General features: G+C 37.6%; 2 protein-coding genes across 2 annotated transcripts in view; one reads left to right on the top strand and one right to left on the bottom strand.

The window, feature by feature from the left end:
- GPALPP1 (GPALPP motifs containing 1) overlaps positions 1-20,042 on the bottom strand; it is a 38,197-nt gene extending 18,155 nt beyond the window's left edge. Inside the window, exons 1-8 of the mRNA XM_012723163.1 lie at positions 19,891-20,042; positions 15,772-15,904; positions 14,596-14,697; positions 11,057-11,156; positions 5,612-5,743; positions 4,579-4,743; positions 3,915-4,013; positions 1-143 (exon numbers count right to left, since the gene is read on the bottom strand). Of these exons, the coding sequence (XP_012578617.1) occupies positions 1-143; positions 3,915-4,013; positions 4,579-4,743; positions 5,612-5,743; positions 11,057-11,156; positions 14,596-14,697; positions 15,772-15,904; positions 19,891-19,978 (962 nt within the window). The 5' untranslated portion in view covers positions 19,979-20,042. The remainder of the gene's footprint in view (positions 144-3,914; positions 4,014-4,578; positions 4,744-5,611; positions 5,744-11,056; positions 11,157-14,595; positions 14,698-15,771; positions 15,905-19,890) is intronic.
- A 109-nt stretch (positions 20,043-20,151) lies between these two features.
- Positions 20,152-23,293, top strand: part of NUFIP1 (nuclear fragile X mental retardation protein interacting protein 1) — a 35,038-nt gene continuing 31,896 nt past the window's right edge. Inside the window, exons 1-2 of the mRNA XM_004680313.2 lie at positions 20,152-20,585; positions 22,531-22,613. Coding sequence (XP_004680370.1) covers positions 20,177-20,585; positions 22,531-22,613 — 492 coding nt within the window. The 5' untranslated portion in view covers positions 20,152-20,176. The remainder of the gene's footprint in view (positions 20,586-22,530; positions 22,614-23,293) is intronic.

Here is a 23,293-nt window from a genome sequence, read left to right as displayed (position 1 = left end):
TGTGCTTCATCAAACCGATTAACTTTGAGATCCTTATCACGGTCAAATGGTATTCTTTCTTGGGGCTTAGTTTTATCTTCAGCATTCTTATTCTTCAATTTTTTATGATGAATGTCCATAAGAGATTCTGATCTTTTTGATTCCTGGGCAAGAGAATAAAAATAAAAGTCTTGGTCTGTACTAGTTATTGACTGCAAATGATGATTAAATTAAGTCAAGTAGCTAGCAGTGGCTATCAAGGACAATGTATAAGCCCCAGTAAATTTTCCAAATCCAAGGCAGGATCTGTGAAGAGATTATGTAACAGAGGTAAATTCAATTTAACCAAAGTAAAGCTATCTACTATCTACAGACCATATAATTTTAAAAAAGCAAGACAGAAAAAAATACATTTCAATAATCACATCGAAAAGCACCATGTGATGTGTCAAATTAAAGTATGAACCAAGAACATGATGAGAAAAGGAGAGCAATTATATTCTCACTTGGAAGCTATTAATAGATTAAATCTTTATGGATGTGCTGTTCCTTGATGTCTAAATGGTGCATAAAAAGGGTACTACTTGCTGGGTTGAAGCAAAACAGAAAAATATTGGCACTGAAGTGACATATTCAATGTCTGTCAAGGGTATGATGAAAAAGATTCCATATACTGAGAGAATTTTCATTCCTTTTGGTTTCCTGTTCTCTTTTTGCCACCTCCATATTTTTCCTTCTTATTTGAGGGTAGGTGTTTATATTTTCAAATATACCTAGTAGATTGAGGGCTGCACAAAGGCAACTGGTTTAATAAATTAGGGATTCATTATTAGCCTTTCAATACTGACTAATGATAAAATGGCCCTGGATTAAAAAAGCAGGATATGGGCCCTCCCTGGTGGCTCAGCAGGTTAAAGCACTGCACTGAGAACCTAAAGCCACTTCCGCATGAGTTCGATTCCCGCCTACCCCGGAGGTGACCACCTGGTGTGGCAGACCTCTCCTGACCCACCCACTGCTCCCCTCAGCAGTGTACTTCATCGATCTGCCTGTTCTGCTCCCCACTCTGTCTCTGGTGAAGCCTCTCACGGCTCCGAGCCTCTGGCCTGTACCCCAGTTCTGTATGCATAAATAAGTATATCTTTAAAAAAAAAAACAAAGCAGGATATGGAAGCAAGAGTAGATGCATGCAGAACGGACCAACAGCCTTCAAACTGTGATTTCTGTATCCCTAGGGATTCTGCAGAATGGATTCTATGGTGTTATGAAGGCATGGACAGTTTCAAGATTATCTACTTACTAGTCTCAACTTTTCCATGTTGGCTTTCTTAAAATAGGTTTGCTCAATAACTTACTTTATGAAGATGTTTCACATTTCATTAAAGGTTTTCGTACTTATGAAGAGGTCTTTCAGAAATCTATTTGATTCTATATCTATTTAAATAGAAAAATAAAGTCATACTTTCTGGAAGAAAGTAAGCTTGGCCAGGTTGATCTGACAATAAGAGTGGACTTTGTCAATTAGCTTTGTACTAGCTATTTTCTTAAGTAAATGTACTCAATTTGGAGCTATAAAGTTTTAGCAGAATGCACAAATGATATTGTATCAGTAAGTATTTACGTAAGTTGGCAATATTTCCAGTTTCCAGTTCTCTCACAGTCATATCTTTAATCCTGATATGTCTTTAGAAACAAATTAATTTGTAAGTCAGGTACTTTCTAATTCTTTATTTTCAACAAAACTGAAGATTTTAAAAATTCATCAATTATTGCTAAGAAAGAAAAAAGGCTAGCAATCATATAGCATGGAGGAATCATTAGGAATTTAAGTTCCAAATTCAGTAAAACTGGATTGCAATAGTAGTTCTATTGCTTTCAACACTGGTGACCTTGGGCAAATAATTCAAGCCTCATTTTCTCAGTTGTATATGGTAATAATGACTTCTAAATATATGAATGAAGGAGGAGTTAAATCTAATGAATATAAAGGATTTATTACAATGTTGGATAAACAAGAACCACTCAACAAAAGCCATATTTGCTTTTGTTAGTAAATTGGCAGCTTATAATATTGTAATCCTCACAATATCTCTGTAAATTAAATGCTATTATTCTCATTTAAGTAATTTGGAAAGAATGAGAAAATAAACTAATAGGATCAATGTGAAAAAAAATTATAGAAGATCCTCGTGAGCTGACAATTAAGAGATTATTATTAACAGTAGATCACTATGGAGTTAATAACTCAGAAATTGTTCGAAAAATTGGATGATGTCACTTTAACAAATTGTGTTCTATTTTCATCCATTTCATATATAAACAGTTTCTTAACTATTAACTTAGAAAACCTAAAAGAAAACAACTCATGTTGATACCTAACGTAGTAAGTAACATTTATCCAAACATTTTAACTGGAAAAAAGTCATTAAGAGATTAAATATCCTTACATTGTTTTGATCTACTGAATTTACAATTTAATCTATTGATAGAAGGGAAAAAAGTGTAGACATTTACAGACACAGGAAATTAAAAAGAAAATGGTATAATTTCAAATTAAATTTCAATTTCAATTTAATTTGCTGCTGTGAAATACAATATCAAATAAAGTCATAAGAAAACTTTCAAGCATAAAAGCAAATTCTGCTAGGATAAAATTCTATGGTAGAGGAAAAGTAAAATTATGAATTCAAGGAAGAAAAATGGGATGAAATAAAATTCCCAACTGTAAGGAAGTAGGTATTCACACAAACCTTTAAAATATGATAATAGATATTAAATTGTTATGACAATTACATTCTATTTGAAGCTTTTAATACAGTATTATACAATCCTATAAATTATATCAGTGACTTGAAACTTACAATGAAAACATTTAGATGTTAAATAAAGTTACTTGAAATGCATTAAAAGTACCTACACAAATTATATATAATTACATATTTTATATATAAATATAATTATATATGTGTGTGTGTGTATATATATATATACATATATATATTTTTTAATTTTGAAGTTTATTTGATGTACAAAGAACAGAACATCCTGGGTCCTCCCTGGTGGCACATAGGTTTAAAGCACAGCACTGAGTAGCTAAAGCCACCTGAGCATGAGTTTGATCCCCGCCCTGGAGGTGACCCACATGGCGCGGCAGACCTCTCCTGACCCGTCCACTGCTCCCCTCAGCAGTGTACTTTGTCGATGTAATAAATAAATGTATGTAAATAAATAAATCTTAAAAAGAAGGATTTATTTATTTATGCATACAGAACTGGGGTACAGGCCAGAGGGGCAGGGGCGGTAAGAGGATTCACCAGAGACAGAGTGGGGAGCAGGACAGGCAGATGGGCGGGTGAAGTACACTGCTTAGGGGAGCAGTGGGCGGGTCAGGAGAGGTCTGCCACGCCATGTAGGTCACCTCCAGGGTGGGGATCGAACTCATGCTCAGGTGGCTTTAGCTTCTCAGAACTGTGCTTTACCCTGCTGTGCCACCAGGGAAGCCATAAATAAATAAATCTTAAAAAAAAAAAAAAAAAAAAAAGAACATCCCAGAAACAGAACAGGTGTTGACTTGATGATGAAGCACTCTAGAAAGACCCCTACCTATTAAGTAAATAGGAATATCGTTTAATAGACATGAAAGGAGGTGAACTTTAGGATTAAATGCAAAACTTAAAGGTGTACACAGCATTCATATATGGCTTATTATCTCATAGCAATAATATTTTCCTAATGATGTATATGACATTATATATAGATGTACTATGTACATCTATATATATAATTTGTGTATACACACACATAAATACAGAGCTGAATATCTCTTAGGAAAGATGTATAGAAAAGACTGAAGTAAAAAGGATGACTAAAAAAAGAAATAAGGGGAAAAATGAGAACAGCATTGAAAAAATGAAATATTTTATTCTTTTACTTACATTGTATGAGGATACTTGCTCGGCCAATCTCTTTTCCCTTCCTGATAATATATATTCTTCATCCTTCTTATTAAATGATTTCCTTGCTTCTTGTGTCTCCTGAGGAATGAACACAGGTACACATTATTGAGCCTGATGAAATTCAGGAGAGAAAATAAGGCTTAAAAAGAAATCCTACATTATCTGTTACTAGCAATTATAAAACAAAAATAAAGAAAAATAAAAGACGGAAAAGAAGAAATAAAATATCTTTATGCATAGTATATGTAAAAAAACTCCAAAGAATCTATAAAACATGCTCCTGAAATTAAAAGAAAAAGTGTAGAAGAGCTGTAAGATCTATAAGATCAACATACAAAATATACCAGTAAAGAATAACTGTAATTTAAGCTTTTAATATATTTACTATTTACACTAGTGCACACATAAAAATGAAGTACTCGGTCCAAGGAATTTTAATTAGCAAAATATTTAATATTATAAAGAATACAGTAAGCATCTGGTATCATTTCCTTTCTTCAAACTTTCCTTCAAGGGGACATCTGTATTTTTCTTTGGAATCATAATTTTTAAAACAGTATCCTTAAATAATTTTGCCTCATATCTTTTCAAAATACAACCAACACGTACAGACATATAGGAACAATCAATCAAAGCCTCTTACCTTAGCTTTCCTTTCCCTGTCAGCTGGAGTATCAGTCCAGACTGATCGATCTCCAGATTTGTCATCAGCTCTTCTCTTAAAAGCTCTAGGCCCAAGGCCAAAGTCTTTCATTTCTGGAGGAAGCTCAGTCATCCACGATTCTCTTGTAATTGTTTTAGATGAATCCTTTGAGAAATGAGAAAGTTAAAGTAGCCTGGAAAGTGTATATAAAATGCAAATTACCCAGATTTTTCTTTAAGATTTATTTATTTATGCATACAAGAACTGGGGTACAGGCCAGAAATGTGGGGGGTGAGAGGGTTAACCAGAGACAGAGTGGGGAACAAAGCAGGCATATCTACTGAAATACACTGCTGAGGGGAGCCGCGGGTGGGTCAGGAGAGGTTTGTCACGCCATATGGGTCACCCCCTAGCTGGGGATGGAACTCATGCTGCAGTGGCTGAGTGCTGTGATTTAATCCCCTGAGCCACCAGGGAAGGCCCTAACTAGGTTTTTCAGTTGAGGGTTGAAAGTTAATTAACTTTAATAGGAAGGATTGATGCATTTATTATATACATTACAAATATTTTCATCAAATTTACTGATCTTTTGACTATGTTATCTTTTTCTATACAGACATTTTTAAGTAGGCATAATTGCAAATCTATTCCTTTACAGCTTCTGGATTACCTGGTTCCTAAATTTTCTCTATTTATATACATAAATTTTAATGTCTATTTTAAAATTTATATTAATTTCTTTTTTTTTTTTTAAAGATTTATTTATTTGTACATACAGAACTGGGGTACAGGCCAGAGGCGGTGTTAGGCTTCACCAGAGACAGAGTAGGGAGCAGAACAGGCAGATCGACGAAATATACTGCTGAGGGGAGCAGCAGGAGGGTCAGGAGAGGTCTGCCACGCCATGTGGTCACCTCCGGGGCGGATCCAACTCATGCGGAAGTGGCTTTAGCTTCTCAGTGCTGTGCTTTAAGCCGCTGCGCCACCAGGGAGGGCCCTATATTTAATTTCTTAAAGTGTATTTAAAACTTACATCATTTCCTTTGGTCAATTTTTCTTTCATTCTCTGGGCTCTTTTTTCAAACTCTGTTGTCACACTGTAGTTAACTGGTCCTTTTGCAGGCATTGGTCCAACAATGTCCTCATCTTCACTGCTCTCCGTTTCCTTTTATAAAAAGATATTACCTTTAAGTCAAGTGCTATAGTTATAGAAATGATCCTCAATTCCAAAATTCTAACTTGAAACTGATTACCTAGATGCAAGACAAAAAAGGGAACACTTTGCTGGGTAATCACTGTGTACTGAGCACCTTCTTTGCTTTCTTCAGGTGCACAGTGCAGAGATGGCAAATCCACGGCATGTAGATTGTCCCTCTACTCCCCTTCCCCCCACGTCCATGGGAGACCTCAAGAAACTCTTTCAGCTCTACCTGATGGATACAGATGTGGGCTCACAATGTTTTCTCAACATAGTATTCTAAGTAATTATTACCAGTTTTTCAGAGATGACACCAGTTGAACCTTAACAATTTCTGGCACAGAAAAAGCTCTCTGGAATAAGATGCTTAGAAGTAAGGCATTCTTGGAAACCGAGTCAGTCATGATTTAGCACACTGAAATAGAAATCCTATGTAATACCTTATAAAGTACTGATCCAAATGAGCTGATATGGTTCCCAAAGTATTTCACTTATCTCAAAGAGTTAATGGTATAGTATTACAATAAGAGTTCAATGTGCTTTTATTAAATCATTTTAATAAAATGTTTTCCATGTGAGACTCTGGTAGCTATTATATACATGTGTGTCCTTCAGCTTTGATAAACAGTTCTTCCTCCAATCTACTAGGATGAGTTCATTTGTATTATTAACATTCTCCCATGAACTACTTAATGGTAACTTTCTTGCTGTGATTTCCACTCTGAACCCTTATGGCAATTGCTACTAGTATAAATAATTAGATAACGACATATCATCTTATGGCTTATTCTGATTCTCACACGCACACTTAGTGACTATGGACTTAGGCACAAATTAGTCCTCATTAGAAAGCTATGAAATGGCATGATATTCCTGTTTTCTTTTTGAGAAAGCTAGGTTTAAAGTGTATTTAGAAAGGTTAAACAACTTGTCTCCTGGTATAAAACTGGTACCTAACGCTTACACTCTAAGATCAAAGTCATTATTTTCCCCACTTGTACAATAGCAGCCCCTTCATTATTTTATTTTAATTGTTAATGATTCCACTTCTTATAGCTTATTTCTATAGCAATAGAATCTTTGACATCATAGAAATTATCTTAAATGCATTTATAACTTCCTACAATATAATACTGGGCTGCACAAAATGAATTGGTATAGAAGATATAATAACCCTTCAAACAGTGACATTGACAGACTATTAAAATTTAAGATGTTGGGAAAAGCTAATGGCATTCTTACTGTCATCTAATGAAATGGTTTTATTAAGGTAGAATTTCTGTATGTCCTGGAGGGATGAGGTCTGAAATTTTTAGAAACAAACATCAGTTAGGATGTTGGAAGATATTAACTAAAAGGGAAGATGGACGAGCAAACAGAAAATTAGGCCCAACTAAACTGAAAATCAGAAAGTGCATTATAAACCTAAATCCAATCTAGGTATTATTATTTTTAAAAGGTGAGTTATTTTATGCAGAAACACAATATAAATTTTATATTCAATTTGTTTAGTTTGGGCTGCAGTTAGACAGACTTAGCCTCAAAGCCTCAATTTGTCACTGGATTAGCTCTGGGACTGTAGGCGTATTATTTAACGGTTCGAGGTCTGGGCTTTATTTTTTAGGATGGGGACTATAACAGCCCCAACCAATAACTACTCTGTTGCAAAGAATTTCCTGTGTTTTTTTCCAGTCTCTTCTAGGAAAATGGTTCTTTAACTTGGGGGTGGGGAGTGGGGAGGTGTTGGAGGTAGGTAAAAACACTGATAATTCTAAGCCAGTCACTTTGGTCTCATTCCTCTTGATCCACTGATTAGTTTAGGAATGGGCATAATTTACAATTCTGGCCAAAGGAATAGGAGGTTAGTTTTATAGGAAATCTGGCAAGGATTTATAAAATGGACACAGAACAGGAACCTCTTTTGATCTGGACATTGCTGGATCTCTGTGTTTTAAAACGTTGGCAGGCTTGTTAGTATAATAAAGGGGTCAGGGTAGGAGGAGTTTAACATACTATAGAGAAGAATAAGAGAAAAATCTAGAATCCTGGAAGATCTCATTAGCTCACTCAATGAGCCAACCTGGAATGAGCCTACCTCTAGACCTCATATTATATATGAAAAACATTTCCTTATTTTGAGAATTCAGAATATATATCACTAAGGATATATAAACAACACGTTCACTAAGTAGGTTAAGGCAAAATTACATTTTGGATTGGATTTTATATTTTTTACAGCTAAAAGCAATCTAGTTGATACAGCATCGCCAGGACTGTTAATTGTATTATGTAATTAAGTGTATGCAGCCATGCAAATATAAATTTATGTTGTGCCTTGTAGTGCCTCGCTTGTAAAAAGGGCTCAATAAATATTAGCTATTAGTATTATTACATGTGTTTTAATTTGGATGTTATATCATAAATGAGAAAAGCCTCTCTGTAAACAGAAGTGTCTTCTGATAAAAGGTTTGAAAGAAAGGAACAAAATAATTCAGAATAATAATAATAATTCAGAACCAGCAATACTTTAACCAGGTATACTCTGGTTAAATCTTTTCCCCTTCCCTTTTGCTAAGAGGGAATTATATACACTATGTACTTGCTGTCTAGGTGAACTAAGTTCCAATTATGAAAAAGCTGAAGGATGCTATCCTCACCCAAATCAACCAATTGCTACCATTTTACCACATTTCTCTTTCCCCACCCTCATCTTTGAGGCTGACAGACAGATAGATAAATACACAATCTTTTTTTTTTCACCCTGTGAAAGTAGGTTAGATGCAGCACAAAAAGGCCCTTCTGTAAAGCAACCTTCCTTCCCACTTTCCTAAGGACAGTGGCTCACATTTCGCCAGGCCCTGTCCTCAAGACCTTAAGGCTGTGCTCTATAAAGTATAGGCTCCTTTGTGGCAATGTGTGTTTACTGCTCTGGCTCTGAATTCTCTTCATTGTTACTAGCGCCCATGGATTTTCTTTTCTTATTTTTTGAGCTTAGCTGTGTATTAACTGTGTTACTGTCTCTCCCTTCTATCCATTTGGTTGTATCTGTGGAAAGAAGGGTCAGTGAGACCGTGTTAGCTTAGTCTTCCATATTGCTGACGTCCTTCCTTTAGTGATTTATTCTTATATTAACAATCATGTTAGAAAAGATTCCTTACAATTAGTCTTCATACTCCAAAGTAACTCTCAAGACATCAGTAGTGGAGATAATAATGACAATGATGATGATAATAATAACGCTATAAATCAAATACATACTATTCTGATTTAATTATTACCACAACCCTGTGAGATCAGTAAACTAACATGCAGGCTACTGGTAATAACTAAGCTCAGCCAGGATTCAAAGCCCAAGTGGCTCTTTGTTCTTCCTCCCTCTCCCTTTTTCCCTACTCATTCTCTCCACTCAAATCATATTGCATTCTTTAACCTTCACTTTCTTCTTCTCCTTTCAATAAGGAACATGTACTCTCTAGAAAATCTTCCTTGTCCAATTCGCAGAGCTATTGCCAACTCATAAATCTTCAGTTTACACATTTTCTTAAAGAAAAAGACTTTTTTCTACTTCTTACCATCAGTTTAGATTTCCTGTCATGGTTTCAATACCTCTACATCCCCTTTGAAGTATGTATAATGTCAGAAATCATTTATTTAATGTATCTATTCCCTACAATACTGTAAGTATGATGAGGGCAGGGGCTGTCTGACTTACTCCTTCATCCACAAATAATGGATGACTCTAATAAACATTTTGAATACTCATTGGAAATAAGACAAAAATCTCTGTCCTCACTGGCTCACATTCTACTGGGGAAAGGTCAGCTATAAAGAGAAAGAAGCAGTAAAATAAATGGAATCTTTGATGGTGATTAAAATTGTGGAAAAAACTAAAGGAGGGACAGGAGTACAGGGAGAAGGATCGCAGTGGTAGAAAAGGAAGCCGAAAATAACCTACTGAAGTGACATTCCAGCAAAACTAAAGACCTGGAAGGCAAGTTCCATCAGTAACTTGGGGAAGACCATTTTGGAGAGACTGAAAAAAAATAGGTATAAATGTCAGTGGTAAGAACCTGCCAGGTACATTTGAGAAAGTAGAGTAAGGGTCTCAGTGTGGTCAATCAAATTAAGAGGGGAAATCAGGAAGGTAAAGGAGACCAGAATGTACAGGGCCTTACAGGGGTTTTGGCTTTTATGTAGAGAGGGTGGGTAACTGAGTATAGGTGATAAAATTTGTTTCACCGGGGCCACTCCAGTTGGTATTTGGAGATGAGGAGCAGAGGAAGAAAGGCAAAAACATGAAGAAAAGGAAAACAGAAAATATATGATGACTTGGACCAGGTGGTAGCAGAAATGGGTTCAAATTGAGGAGGACTTTTGAAAGTAAGAACAACAAAATTTGTTGACAATTTATTTCTGTAACTATGTGACTGACACACTATAGATGCTCTATAAATATGTGTTGAGTGAATGAGTTAATGACTCTGAAGTTCATGATCTTAACCACTCCATTATGTTTCCTATAGCAACTACCTCAGTGCTACAACTAAATTCTCTGGGGAAAGGCACAAGGGTTTTTTGATTATATGAATTCACATGCAGGTAGGCACAGCAGTATGATGAACTGAACAGCTAATTTAAAGTCCTAAGAACATGATTTGAGCTTTGGCTTTGATAAGTACAAATGTGTGATGTTGAGTTACTCTTCTCTGGTTTTTAGCATCAGCAAGATATGAGTAACATCTACTTCATAAGGCCTCACAGAAGCTGAATATATTTATATATGGGGAAAATGCATTATAGAGTACCCTACAAATCTTAGCTATTGTTAAAGACTAAACTTCTTACCAGCAGACAGCTTTCATATTTGATTTCAAAGTTGTTTGATCTATCTTTCAAAAATAGCACAATTTGTTATATATAGGCACCGAAAACTGGATGGAATTTGAAGCTCAAGATCATTATCATAAAGCTCCTCAGCTTTCTCTTTTTCAAATATATTATGAGTTGTTACACTTTCATCATGTTCTATTTGCTAGAATTTATAAGTTTCTTTTCAAGGATGTGAAACATCAATGGGTAATGCCTCATCAATCTGTAACTGCCTTGTTATTTTCCTAATAGAATCTCAGGTCTATGGTAAGTTTATTTCATCTTACCTATTTGCAATCTTGAAATAGGACTGCATCTTCCATCACATTTGAATCAAATGATTACAATTATTACTACATAGTTTTGAGCATGTTACATCTTACTCTTTAATAAAAAAAAATTTTTCCAAACCTCAGAGTTGACATATTGTTGTCTTGGATCATCTCTGCCTTTGTCACTTTTTGGTGTAGATTTAATAAAACCAGGTGGTAATGCAGGTCCTATTATAGGTCTGAAATATAAAATGTACCTTCATCAGTGTAATTCAGACTAAGAAGTTCATAAAACTGTCAGACAATAACAAATTTTGAAAATGAGGATTTTATTTAACCTATTATTTTTATGATATAACCTAGTGTCTTACTATTATTTTAACAAATTTAATATTTTCACATCAACTTTGTTAGTCAATGACTAGATACTAAATCTACAATTCACGTGCTTTGTGTATGTCTACTTCCTAGGAAACTTATGCTAAATAAAAATAATTAATGTGGGCCCTCCCTGGTGGCGCAGAGGGTTAAAGCACAGCACTAAGAAGCTTATGCCACCTCCGCATGAGTTCTACTCCCGCCGGCCCCAGAGGAGATCCACATGGCGCGGCAGACCTCTCCTGACCTGCCCGCTGCTCCCCTCAGCAGTGTACTTCGTCGATCTGCCTGTTCTGCTCTCCACTCTGTCTCTGGTGAATCCTCTCACCCTCCACATCTCTGGCCTGTAGCCCAGTTCTATATGAATAAATAAATAAATCTTTAAAAAAAAAAATTAATGTATGTTTTTAAAAGTTCTCATTATGAACTAAAAGCCCCTGACGCTCTTTTTCTGTATTTAGCCATGGCATCTGTTTTGGTATTCACTCTCCATCAAATAATATCTTTGGGACATGGCAATTATAGCTGGAACAATTAAATATTGAGTTCTTAGGCCATATAATGCATGCCTATCAACAGCTGTCAGCCATCTGTGTGTCAAGGTGTTATTAAAAACCTAGAGATTATTCTCACTAATAACCTAGGAAGGATGCAGAAGTATACAGAATGAAAATAGATCATTTACAATCTACTAGAGAAAGAAAAAGGTAGCCTGCCAACCACATCTCAACCCATATATTTTCTATTTCTTTACCACAATGTAGGTTGGTATAAGACTCTTTTTTTCTAGGTGAGGAAAATAATGTCCAAAGACAATATGAACTAGTAACTTTAAGAACTGGGGTAGGATCCCAGTAAAACCCTGGTCTACTTGAATCCAAAGTTCATTTTCTTTCAGAGAGCACTGTTGCCACATTGTGAAGGAATGTGGTATAGTCTAAAAGAGATGTGCCAAAACCCTGAGCTTTGAAAGAAGAAAGTCTTATGTTGTGTAGGAAAAAAAAAAAAAAAAAAGATTGCTTTCTGTGCTTTTCATAGGTTTAAGTTTTTTTCTTTTTTAAGCTTTATTTATTTATGCATGCAAAACTGGGGTATAGACCAGAGGTGCAGGGGGTGAGAGGATTCAGCAGAGATAGAGTGGGGAGCAGAACAGACAGATCAAAGAAGTACACTGCTGAGGTGAGCAGTGGGCAGGTCAAGAGAGGTCTGCCACACCATGTGGGTCACTTCCCTCCTGGCTGGAGGTCGAACTCATGCTGCAGTGGCTGCGATAGCTTCTGAAGTGCTGTACTTTAACCCGCTGTGCCGCCAGGGAGGGCCTAAGTTTTATTTTTAAATTTATTTATGCATACAGAACTGGGGTATAGGCCAGAGACAGAGCAGGAAGCAGAACAGGCAGATGGAGAAGTACACTGGTGAGAGGAGCAGCAGGTGAGACAGGAGAGGTCTGCTATGCTATGTGGGTCAGCTCCCTGGTTGGGGATCAAACTCATGTTGAAGTGGCTATGACTAGCTTCTTTTTGCTGTGCTTTAATCCACTGCGCCACCAGGGAGGCCCAGTTTTAAATGTTTTTATCCTTTCTTTCATACCAGTGTTTTTTTCCAGAGATGTCACTGTGCTACTATTACCAACCAGATGGCACTGAAGTCCCAAGCTGAACTTTCTAGTTTGTACTGTGTTCAGTTAGAGCCTCATATGTATACGGCAGGGGAAAAACAGTACTGAACATTAGAGAGTATCAGTTCCAATCCTGGCTATTTAATAACTACTTGTTTTGTGTCATAAAATCAGAACACTTTTGCATATAAAAATGGGGAAGTTTGGCACTGTGAGGAAGATTATTATAATTTCTAAGCTATAATGAAGTACTGAATGCATTTTTTCTGTGTGTAATTTTTAGCATATCTACAAATGTAACTGTAGCCCATTTTCTGGCCTTGGAGAATTTGTGAGAGTTACTGTTACATAAAATCTTCAAATATTGTTACAGAATATAACTATGGGATGTTATAGCTGTATAAATATATGCTATTATTTGTCTATTTCTTACAGGTATATTTTATTATTACCAAAATATAATTTTCAATTCCTACAGCAGCTCTCTTGCCTGCCTGTGACTGTGTAGGTGTTTTTCATCACCAACCCTGTCCCTTTGCAAAGCAGCAAAGGTAGCTATCCTCCAAGCCTGCCTAGCTGAGTCTATGCAGGCCTCACTTCTAACAACCTGTCTCTTTCAGGGGCAGCTCTTTCAGCGTACTTGGGACTGCAAGCATCCTTTACGTCCCTTCCTTTTTTTTTTAATATAAAAAGAGAAAGGGAGGGATAAAGAAATTCTTATACATCTAATACTGTGTTTTCCTGTAAGAAATGCTATAGTCCAGTGGTCAACAAATTTCCTATAAAGGGCAGACAGGAAATTTTAGGCTTTAGGAGTAACATTTGGATCTCTGTGGCCTATCTGTCTTTGTTTTTTCAAATGATCTTTTAAAGATTATCCTTAATTTAGGGACCATATAAAGATAGTAGCTGCCTATGTCATTAAAACAAGATCAAGATTGCATGAACATTAGAGCTGATCAATGTGATAATAAACTAGGAATATGAAGTGTTCGACAGTCCTTTTTACTAGTCCTATGAGTTATAAGTAACTTGGTATGCAAATTCATATTTAGCTTTTAAAATTTTACAATTTAAAATTTTAAAGACAGGAATCAATATTTATTATATGTTTACCCTGTGCCAGTCACCAAGTAAGATATACTGTGTGTGTGTACATCTACATGTAAATAAATACAAAACCTTCCCATTACAACATTCTGTAAGGAGGAATATGTTATCCTGCTTTACATATGACAAATCTGAGGGTAAGAGAAGTCAGTCAAACTGTCTAATTCAGCATATAGGAATTTGTTTTTACCAAGAGATAGCTTAGAAAATATCTGAGTCTGAGTCAAATACCAGGATTCTAGTCCCAGGTTTACTACTTCCTATGTATGCAACCTTATCTATCTGAAAAAAGGGAGGTAGAGGGGTAATGTTTGACTCCACTTTCCACAAACTATTTTGTAAGTATCACATAGGAGTTGTGGAAGTTTTTCTTGATATAAACTACAAAAAGTGTTGTAAACATGTAAATAATTAAACTTTAAGCAATTATTTGTATTGTATACATTGCTATAGAAGTTTCAAATATTATACAAATATTAGTTACAAACGATTTCACACAACTCGTCACTGTATTAATAGACACTAGCTGAAATATTCAGAAAACACTGGCTTGAAAGAGTACACATTCTCACCTTGGAGGAGAATCATCCTGCTTTTTAAATCCAGGAGGAAGGGCTGGCCCAAAAAACCCTTCATCGTCATCATTACCATCATCCTCATTTTTTCTCTGTTTTCTGTGAGAAAAAATATTTTTTTCAGAGAAATTTTGGTTTTTAAATTTAAAGGTCACATTAATTTCAACTAATGAATAATACCTGTTTGTACTACAGCATATATCTGAACATAAATATGAAAACAATAAATCAACCTTGCCAAATTAAAAACAAATGGATATAAGAAACCTTAACATTTTATTTTTAGACTAAAATAGACCTTGATTACTTCTTTACAACAGTAGTATGTGAATTTTGTAAATTTCTGTATTGTTAACAATTCTAATTATCTGCTTGCTAGGTGTTTTTTGAGAAAAAAGTACAAGACTCTGATTTTAATTAAGAAAAGGTTTTAAGTTGTTATTTCTATCTGGTAACTTTTAAAATGTATCAACAACCCTCCCCTCTCCCCCAACCCACAATTGCTGCCCAAGAATAAACAGATACTCTATTTCTTATTTACAGAGACTTGCAGGGTGGGTAAATTAAAGATGGGTAGAAGGAAATCATGATTTACTTAAACAAAAAATATATACAAGAAAAGTAATTTTTAAAAAGAAATTCCATGATTTATTTATAATATCCAGCCACTTTAATAATACTTTAAGGAAAAATCCTTTACATAGGAATTTTTTTTTAAAAAGATTTATTTATTTATTCATACAGAACTGGGGTACAGGGCAGAGATGCGGAGGGTGAGAGGATTCACCAGGAACAGAGTGGGGAGCAGAACAGGCAGATCGACGAAGTACATTGCTGAGGGGAGCAGCGGGCGGGTCAGGAGAGATCTGCCACGCCATGTGGATCTCCTCCAGGGCAGGTGGGGATCGAACTCATGTGGAATTGGCTTAAGTTTCTTAGTGCAGTGCTTTAACCTGCTGCGCCACCATGAAGGGCCCTCCATAGTTATATACTACTAGATTTCTTTTTAGAATATATAGTGCATGAGGAATTATCACAGCATTCATTGTTCATGAATGCTGATGTGACAGCCCCTTCCCAGTGACCTGTTCCAGCTGACATTGATTGCATTGTCTAACATGTTTTATGATGTGTACTAGGTTTGAAGCTTGGTTAGTATTTTGTTGAACTGACCTTGCAGTTGGACCAGTGTCATCTTCTTCGGATTCTTGATTTCCTTCTTCATACAGAGAACTGCTGTCTTCATCACTGTCTGATGACTCTGAACTACTGCGTTTATAATTAGGGGGCAGAGCTGGTCCTGCAACTAAGAAGATTTTCTGTGTATGTCATAGTAGCCAGTTTCTTCATGAAGACTAGTTGGGATGTTACACTTCCTTTGCTGACACTGACTGCATTGTCTAACATGTTTTATGAACTTTAACTTCACTTGCTCCTGGTTTATGTACAATGTTTTATCTTTCCAACTTCAGGAAGGCAGTCTTTTACAGTATAACTGTAAGACTCACACAGGCTTACAATCTCTCTCCCTGTAATCCGAGAAAACAAAATGCTGGGCATGGAGGTAGAAAAGTTACTAGGCAGTGACAGAAAATTGAAGGCTTTTTTTTTTTAAGATGACATCAACCTTTCCAGCAAAGTAGAGGAAAAGAGATTTTAAAAAGCCAGTTGATAGTTATTTCCATAACAGAGCTGCATGGAAAAAACACTGAGGCTTGCTGGGCAGAGTGGAGGACACAGATAGGGAGGGACTATAATTTTTGGTAGCATTAGCCTGTGGATGTATGAGGTTTCTTCTTTTTTTTTTTTCCTCTTCCCTGTAAGCTTGCTAAAGTACAAGGAGAATAGTATGTATTTTTTAAAGCTTTATTTATTTATGCATACAGAACTGGGGTATAGGCCAGAGGAGCGGGGGGCGGGGGAGTGGTGGTGGTGGTGAAAGATTTCACCAGAGACAGAGTGGGGAGCAGGACAGGCACATCGAAGAAGTATACTGCTGAGGGGAACAGTGAACGGGTCAGGAGAGGTCTGCCTCACCATGTGGGTCACCCCCAGGGCCAGGGATCGAACTTACACCTAAGTGGCTGCAGCTACTTTGCAGTGCTGCTTCTTAACCCATTGTGCCATCAAGGAGGGTCATATGAGATTTCTTTTATCAGCATTTGGAAGGCTGGGGTGTAGCTTCACAAGAGGTGAACATTTATTGATCCAGGGCTAGGTTTTTGCCAGGTGGTTTAATAGAATGTGGAATGGGATGAGGTAGTTGAACACTGCTGGCAAGAGGATGATTGAATGAATGGACCATGGAATCTAAGTTGAGCAGGAATAGAAGTAATTTAAGGAAGAAAGCCAACAAGGATAGAGGCAGACACTGAATGGCCCAAAGAGATTAAAAGGCAAAGATAAAAAACTGTAAAAGGAGCAAGTTAAGTGAGAATGATGGCGAATAATGTGAATGAAATTAGAATTTTAGTTTTCAGAGATGGGATTGGGTCCAGTGTCTGAGTACAAAAATAATTGAAATTAATGTAAGTGAAGGTCACTGCAGATGAGGAGAATGGTGTTAGAGCTAAAGTAGCCAAGGCTTGACCAAGCTTCCACATATCAGCAAACAGATTATGTGGACTGGTTTTGAGAAAACATTTGCAACCCAGGGATTCCAACAACACAATTTTAGGTGCCAGTAACCAACATTCAATTTTCCAGGCCTTTTGAACAAAGTTAATTTACCCATCTCAGACCTGTGTCCTCTCTCCCTTCTCTGAACTCTAATCATACCTGTCAGTGATCTCTTTCAGGGAAGCTGAGTATGAGGACTACAGGTAGCTATTATACCAGATTCAAGAATTCCTACCAGCAGGAAATTCTGACATGTTACATCATCAATGAACCTTCAGCAGAGTACACTAAATGAATAAGTCACAAAAAAGATAAATACATGATTCCACTTATATTTTATATTTTGAGTTACCTAGACCAATCAAATTCATAGAGACAGAAAGAAGTGGCTGTCAGCAGTCTGAGGAAGGCAGGGTGGGGGCTCGGGAAAGTACTACTTAACGGGTGGAGAGTTTCAGTTTTACAAGATGGGAAGAGTTCTAGATGGATGGTGGTGATGGTTATATAACAAAGTGAATAAAGTTTAGGCACCTGAACAGTACTCAAAAAAGGTTAAGATAGTAAATTTTATACTATTTGTATTTTATTAAAAAAAAAAAAAAATTCCCACCCTTAGCAGGCACCAGGTTCCTTCCAGGTCCCACACAAAGGCATTCATACTGGTCCTGGCTGACTCTCTGGCCTGAACTCTAGTTCCTTGTGGGGAATGTTTACTCTCTCCTCTACTAGTCAGCAGTACTAGTGCTGGGAATTGCAGAAGGCATGGGATGTGGTCACTTACTTTCCTTGGGAACTCAAGGTTTAGTGAGGAAATCAGCAAACAGGAAATTATAACTCAGTGCAGTAAATGCAGACAGAAAAAGCAAAGTTTGTTCCCAACCCTCACCACTCAGTGTCCTGGCACCAGCAGGACCAGCAGCAGCAGCATTTGGAGCTTGTTAGAAATGCTGAATCTCAGGTCTCACCCAGACCTACAAATCAGTCTGCATTGTGCTAAAACCAGGACAGTCCCAGGCACTGAGAGGTTAATTCGGTCTTTGTTTCTCAACTTGCAAGATGTCAGTGCAATACATTAAAATCCTGAAAGGAGAGAGAAGAGAAGGAGGGAGAGTGGGTAGATGTTGAAGGATATTGTCTTTTTATCATGCAAATTTGATGTCAAACCTTGGATTAAGTTCTTAAAATCATTTTACACACGAAAAACAGCATACTGTATGATTTTACTTCTGACAGTATAAAAACAAATGAATTAATCTATTCTGTTAGACAACTTAGGCAGTTACTCTTGGAAGGATCAGGGACGAGAAGGGGCATGAAGGGACCTTCTGCATACTGGTCACATTGCTGGGTGCGGCTGTGAAAATTCATCAAGTATATTTTATGTATCTCTTCTGTATCTAATTTATACTTCATTTCAGTAAAAATATTAAGGGGGAAAAAAACCCTTTCAATGGCACCCCATTGTTCTTGGAATAGAGGCCAAAATGTCTTTAATTTGGTCTTTGAGGTTATGTGAAAATGTGGCATTCAGGTGGGCAGTGGTAATCTCATCTCCCTCTTGGATTTCTCTGCTTAAGTTACCTGGTCTTCTCTGTTCCTGCAACCTGTCATGTTCCACTTTATTCTGAATTCGTCATATATATTTCCCAGTTCTTGTTAAAATAAAAGCATAATTTAGTAATGGCTGTAATACAAATGAGATCTGGAAGGAAATCGTTAGGTGGAAACATATCTCTGCATAGTCAAAGAATGAAAATGGTTTAGAAATGGAAGGGTTATTCTTTTAGCTATAATCTTTTCCAACGTTAGTATCAGTGTTGGTCTTCAACTTGGAACAAACATTAAAGGAGACAATATGTATGGAAGAATCTCAGGCATTTATTTACTTAGCAAATATGAAGTGCCTACTGTACATTGTTAGAAGACGATAGTGCAGTGGTGGAGAGCGATGCCAACAAGTTACTCAAAAACCGTTCAGTATATAATGAAATTAAGTTATGAAAAAAACCTGTGGGAAAAGAGGAAGGCATGACAAAGTTTGGAAAGGCCTCAAAGAGGTGACATTTAAAGATGGAGTAGAAGTTTGTTAGGTATATCAAAGAAGCAGAGAGAGAGAGAGAGGCCATAAGGAGCCTAAGGAATTGAGGAATTGCCAGAAACCATTACCGGCTTGAGCGCTGAAATGTGTGAGCTGAAGGCAATGACAGATGCTGAGGCAGGGAAGATAGGTCGCGAGACCGAGAGCACAGCACCTTCTGCAAAAGCCAAAGACATTGTACATTCGAAGGCAAGATGGCACAGAGCACGATCTGTGGTTAAATTGCACTCACTCACTTACTAGTTGTGTGATGTGGACAGTAACTTGGAACTCAATGCCTCGGCTTGTAAGGTAAAACAATCATACAGTTGCTAGGATTAAATGACTTGACTGTGTGTGTAGCTAAAAGTTGAATGGGAATACATCAATTATTATAATATTTACCAGGCTCTGTTCTGAGGGCCCCTGGCCTTTCTCACCACTCCAGGAGCCTCAGATGGAAAGTTAGCTGGGGCCGCGCCGCGCGTCCACTGTCTATTTTCGCCTTTCAGGTCTCAGACCCTTTCTCAGTGAGTAAGGCTGGGCCAAAGAGGGGGTGGGCGTGCGTGGCGATCCGGGTACACGCCTCTGCTTACCTGGGCTTGGGTCCCGCTCCTCGTCTTCCGCTGTCCCGCGAATTTTGAAGCCCGGCGGTAGCGCGGGTCCGATGAGATCCCTCGCCATCCGGTGGCCGGCACTACTCACACGTCTAATCCACCTATTTTGGGAGCGTAAACTCGGCCGCCAACCCTGGGAACTCTTCCGGCGCCGACCAGTGACGTTGCACCCTGCAGTTGGTTGAGCAGTGTAGTCGCTATAACGGAAGTGACGCCTAACGCGTGTTCCACAGTCGCATGGTAGGTTCCCAGGCTGGTGGCTGGCATGGCTGAGCCTGCTGGAGGCTTCGTGGCTTCCCCGGCATGGTTTCCAGCCTCAGAGGTGCCCCCCGCGTTGGGACCTTTGAGCGACACTGCCCCGCCGCCGGACAACTGGATGCTTTGGGCAATGCTGCCACCACCACCACCGCCTTCGTCTTTGCCGCCTGCAGCCGGGTCACAATCTACTCAGTCTCAGCCCCCCACAAAGGCCCAGTCTTTAACCGAGACGCCGCCCCCCTTCGATACCCAGATTCTTCCCGGCGCGCAGCCCCCCTTTGACGCCCAGTCTCCCGTTGACTCTCAGCATCAGCTCAATGGCCAGCCTGCCTGGAATTTCCATGCTTCTACATCATGGTACTGGGGACAGTCTCCTGGTGTTTTCCCTCAGCATCAGAAGTCCCACAACACTCCAGGTAGGTTATTTTCTCTGTACCACCTTTTTACCTGCTATTGTTGCTTATCTCATTTCTCCTTCCCTCCCTTCACCCTCACTCTCGCTGCTACTGAGTCTGCCCTGCACTTTTGGTCATTAATGTTTTACAGTTTGATCAATTCAGTTTAGCAGTTGCTTATCGAGTTCCAGCTGAGTACCAGGGACTGAGAATATAGCAGAGAACAAAACATACAAACATCCATGTTTTTTTTTGAACTTAATGTCTTCTGGTGTAGAAAGACCATAAGCGGGGTAGGCAGTGAGTGCTATGGAGAGAGGGTTTTTAAAAAGTTTTAAGTGTCAGTAATAAGGAAGCTGACGTTTGAGTAAAGATTTTAGGGAGGTAGGTCAGAGCCATGGATACATCTGAGGGGATAGGAATATAGGCAGGAGGAACTACAGGTATAAAGATCTTGAAGCAGCAGGTAAGAAGAATGGAAGCTAGTGTGGCAAGAGAGCACTCACTGAACCTGGGGTAGAAATGTAGAAGATTGGGGAAGAGGACAGATGTTTTAGTGCCTTGTAGACCATGAGACTTTGACTTACCCTGTTGTGATACAGGTAGTGCAGGGGAGTGACATGATTTGATTTTTGAAAAGAATAATGTGGGTACTGATTGGAATAGAATAACAGGGAGACTATTTAAAAAACTATTGCAAGTATCCAAGTAATAGATATTGGGATTTGGATTAGGGTGAAACTCAGTAGTTGATGGGTGGTTGGCTTCTAAATGTATTTTGAATCTAGATTAGGGCCAGCATAATCAACTGAATGATAACATATGTGGGATGTGGGATATGAAGCAAAGAAGAGGCAGGAATGACAAAGATTTTTTTTTTGTCAAACATTGGGAAATAGATGTTAAAAGCCGACTTGGAAAATAATTGAATTGAGTTTGGAATATGTTTGTGTCCAGTCGAATTATTGAATAGGCTGTTAGCTATTAGTTTGTACTTTCAGGAGAGGTTTGGGCCTGGAGCTGTTAAGTGTGGGTGTCATCAGCATATAGGTTAAAATTAAAGCACATAGATTGCAATTAAAGTCACAGAATTCTCCAACTTTATATGAGATTCGGTTTGCATTAAATTAATTACAAGTAATTGTGTGCCAAATGCTGAGACTATGAATGTGCCTGAAACAGTCTCATGTCAGGTGATTTGTCATCTATAAATCACAGTACAGTATTATTGATGATAGAGGCACATAAAATGTGATTTCGGTGTAGGGAGGAAGTTGGGAAAAGCTTTTGGAAAGTGTCTTGGGAGATGTTTAGAATTTAGAAAGAGATACTTCTTAGGGCAAAGGTGTCAATATGAGTTCCAAAGTATGAGTTCTGAAGATTGTAGTATTCTGGTGTGATGGAAACACAGTCTGTAGGGTGTGTGGGGTCGAGTAGAGTTAGAAAATAAACTGGGATCTCATTGAAGGACTCCAGGACAATTTTTGAACAGGTTGTGATAATTGGAGGAATTTTTTAGTGTCAGTGTATGGGATCTGTTGGAAGAGAGGGTTTAGAAACTGGGAGACAACCTGAGAAGTTGGCATAGGATTTCAGACTTGTGTTGTGGTAATAAAAAAGGAGAGAATTTGGGAGAAAACATGTTTCATAGATTCTCTTTTCATGGTAACAGAATGTATTAGGGATTTTATGATTTACACTTTTCTTATGTTTGAAATAACTTCAAGGAATTTCATCAGGTTAGCTTGTCCATTCTTTGACATAGATGCCTAATCTCACTAATAAGTATTAATTTCTATTTATTCGGCACACTAATCTTAATCTTCGTTAATTTGTTTGAACTTCTAATCACCTTAAAAACAATAGTTTATCACTATTTCTACTCAAGTATTTGGAGAATGCTCTAGCAGATAAAATTTTAAATAGCTATATAACTGCATTTATTATTGGCCTTTTTATTTTTTAGTGAAACATCCTTATTTTCCACGAAAATATGATGCACAGTTCACTGACAACAGCTTCCCTCCCAGTAGAAAACAGAAAAAAAAGGTATCTATATAAATGTTTTTGAATGTGACACTTCATCCCAATGGCACAGTTTTAGATTTGAGTTTTTATGACTATCTCAGTGTTTTATATCCATTATCATCCCCAAAGAACCTTGTTATAGTCAGATCTTTAAGGATCATAGTTGTAAGTAAAAAGATGATTTTTTGAGAAATAAGTGGAGAAATTGTAGAAAAAAAAGTATTGAATCTATTTCACTATAGCATCAGGAGAAATGCATTTAGGAAATATAAATAGTGCTCTCAAGCCATGATGAAGTGCTCTGTGAGTGTATGTTTGGGTATGTATAAAATTAGATTGAAAGGTTGGAGGGGAGGGATGGAATAAAACATCTCTTTTAAAGTGAGGAACAGTTCTTGGTTATAATACTTTAGGAATCAAATGTTAATAAAAAATCAAATGTTGAAATAGACTTATTTTGATGTAGCTTACAAATCTAGTCTTAAAAATTTTAAAGTATAGGCCCTCCCTGGTGGTGCAGCAGGTTAAAGCACAGCACTAAGAAGCTTAAGTCACTTCCCCATGAGTTCGATTCCCGCCTGCCCCAGGGGAGATCCACATGGCGTGGCAGAGCTCTCCTGACCCGCCTGCTGCTCTCCTCAGCAGTGTACTTCATCAATCTGCCTGTTCTGCTCCCCGCTCTGTCTCTGGTGAAGCCTCTC

This window comes from Condylura cristata, unplaced genomic scaffold, assembly GCF_000260355.1.
Source record: "Condylura cristata isolate star-nosed mole 26May11 unplaced genomic scaffold, ConCri1.0 scaffold00010, whole genome shotgun sequence".
NCBI classification, from domain to species: Eukaryota; Metazoa; Chordata; class Mammalia; order Eulipotyphla; family Talpidae; genus Condylura; species Condylura cristata.
Note: the sequence above shows the minus strand (reverse complement) of the source record. Positions and strands in the feature narration are given on the sequence as shown.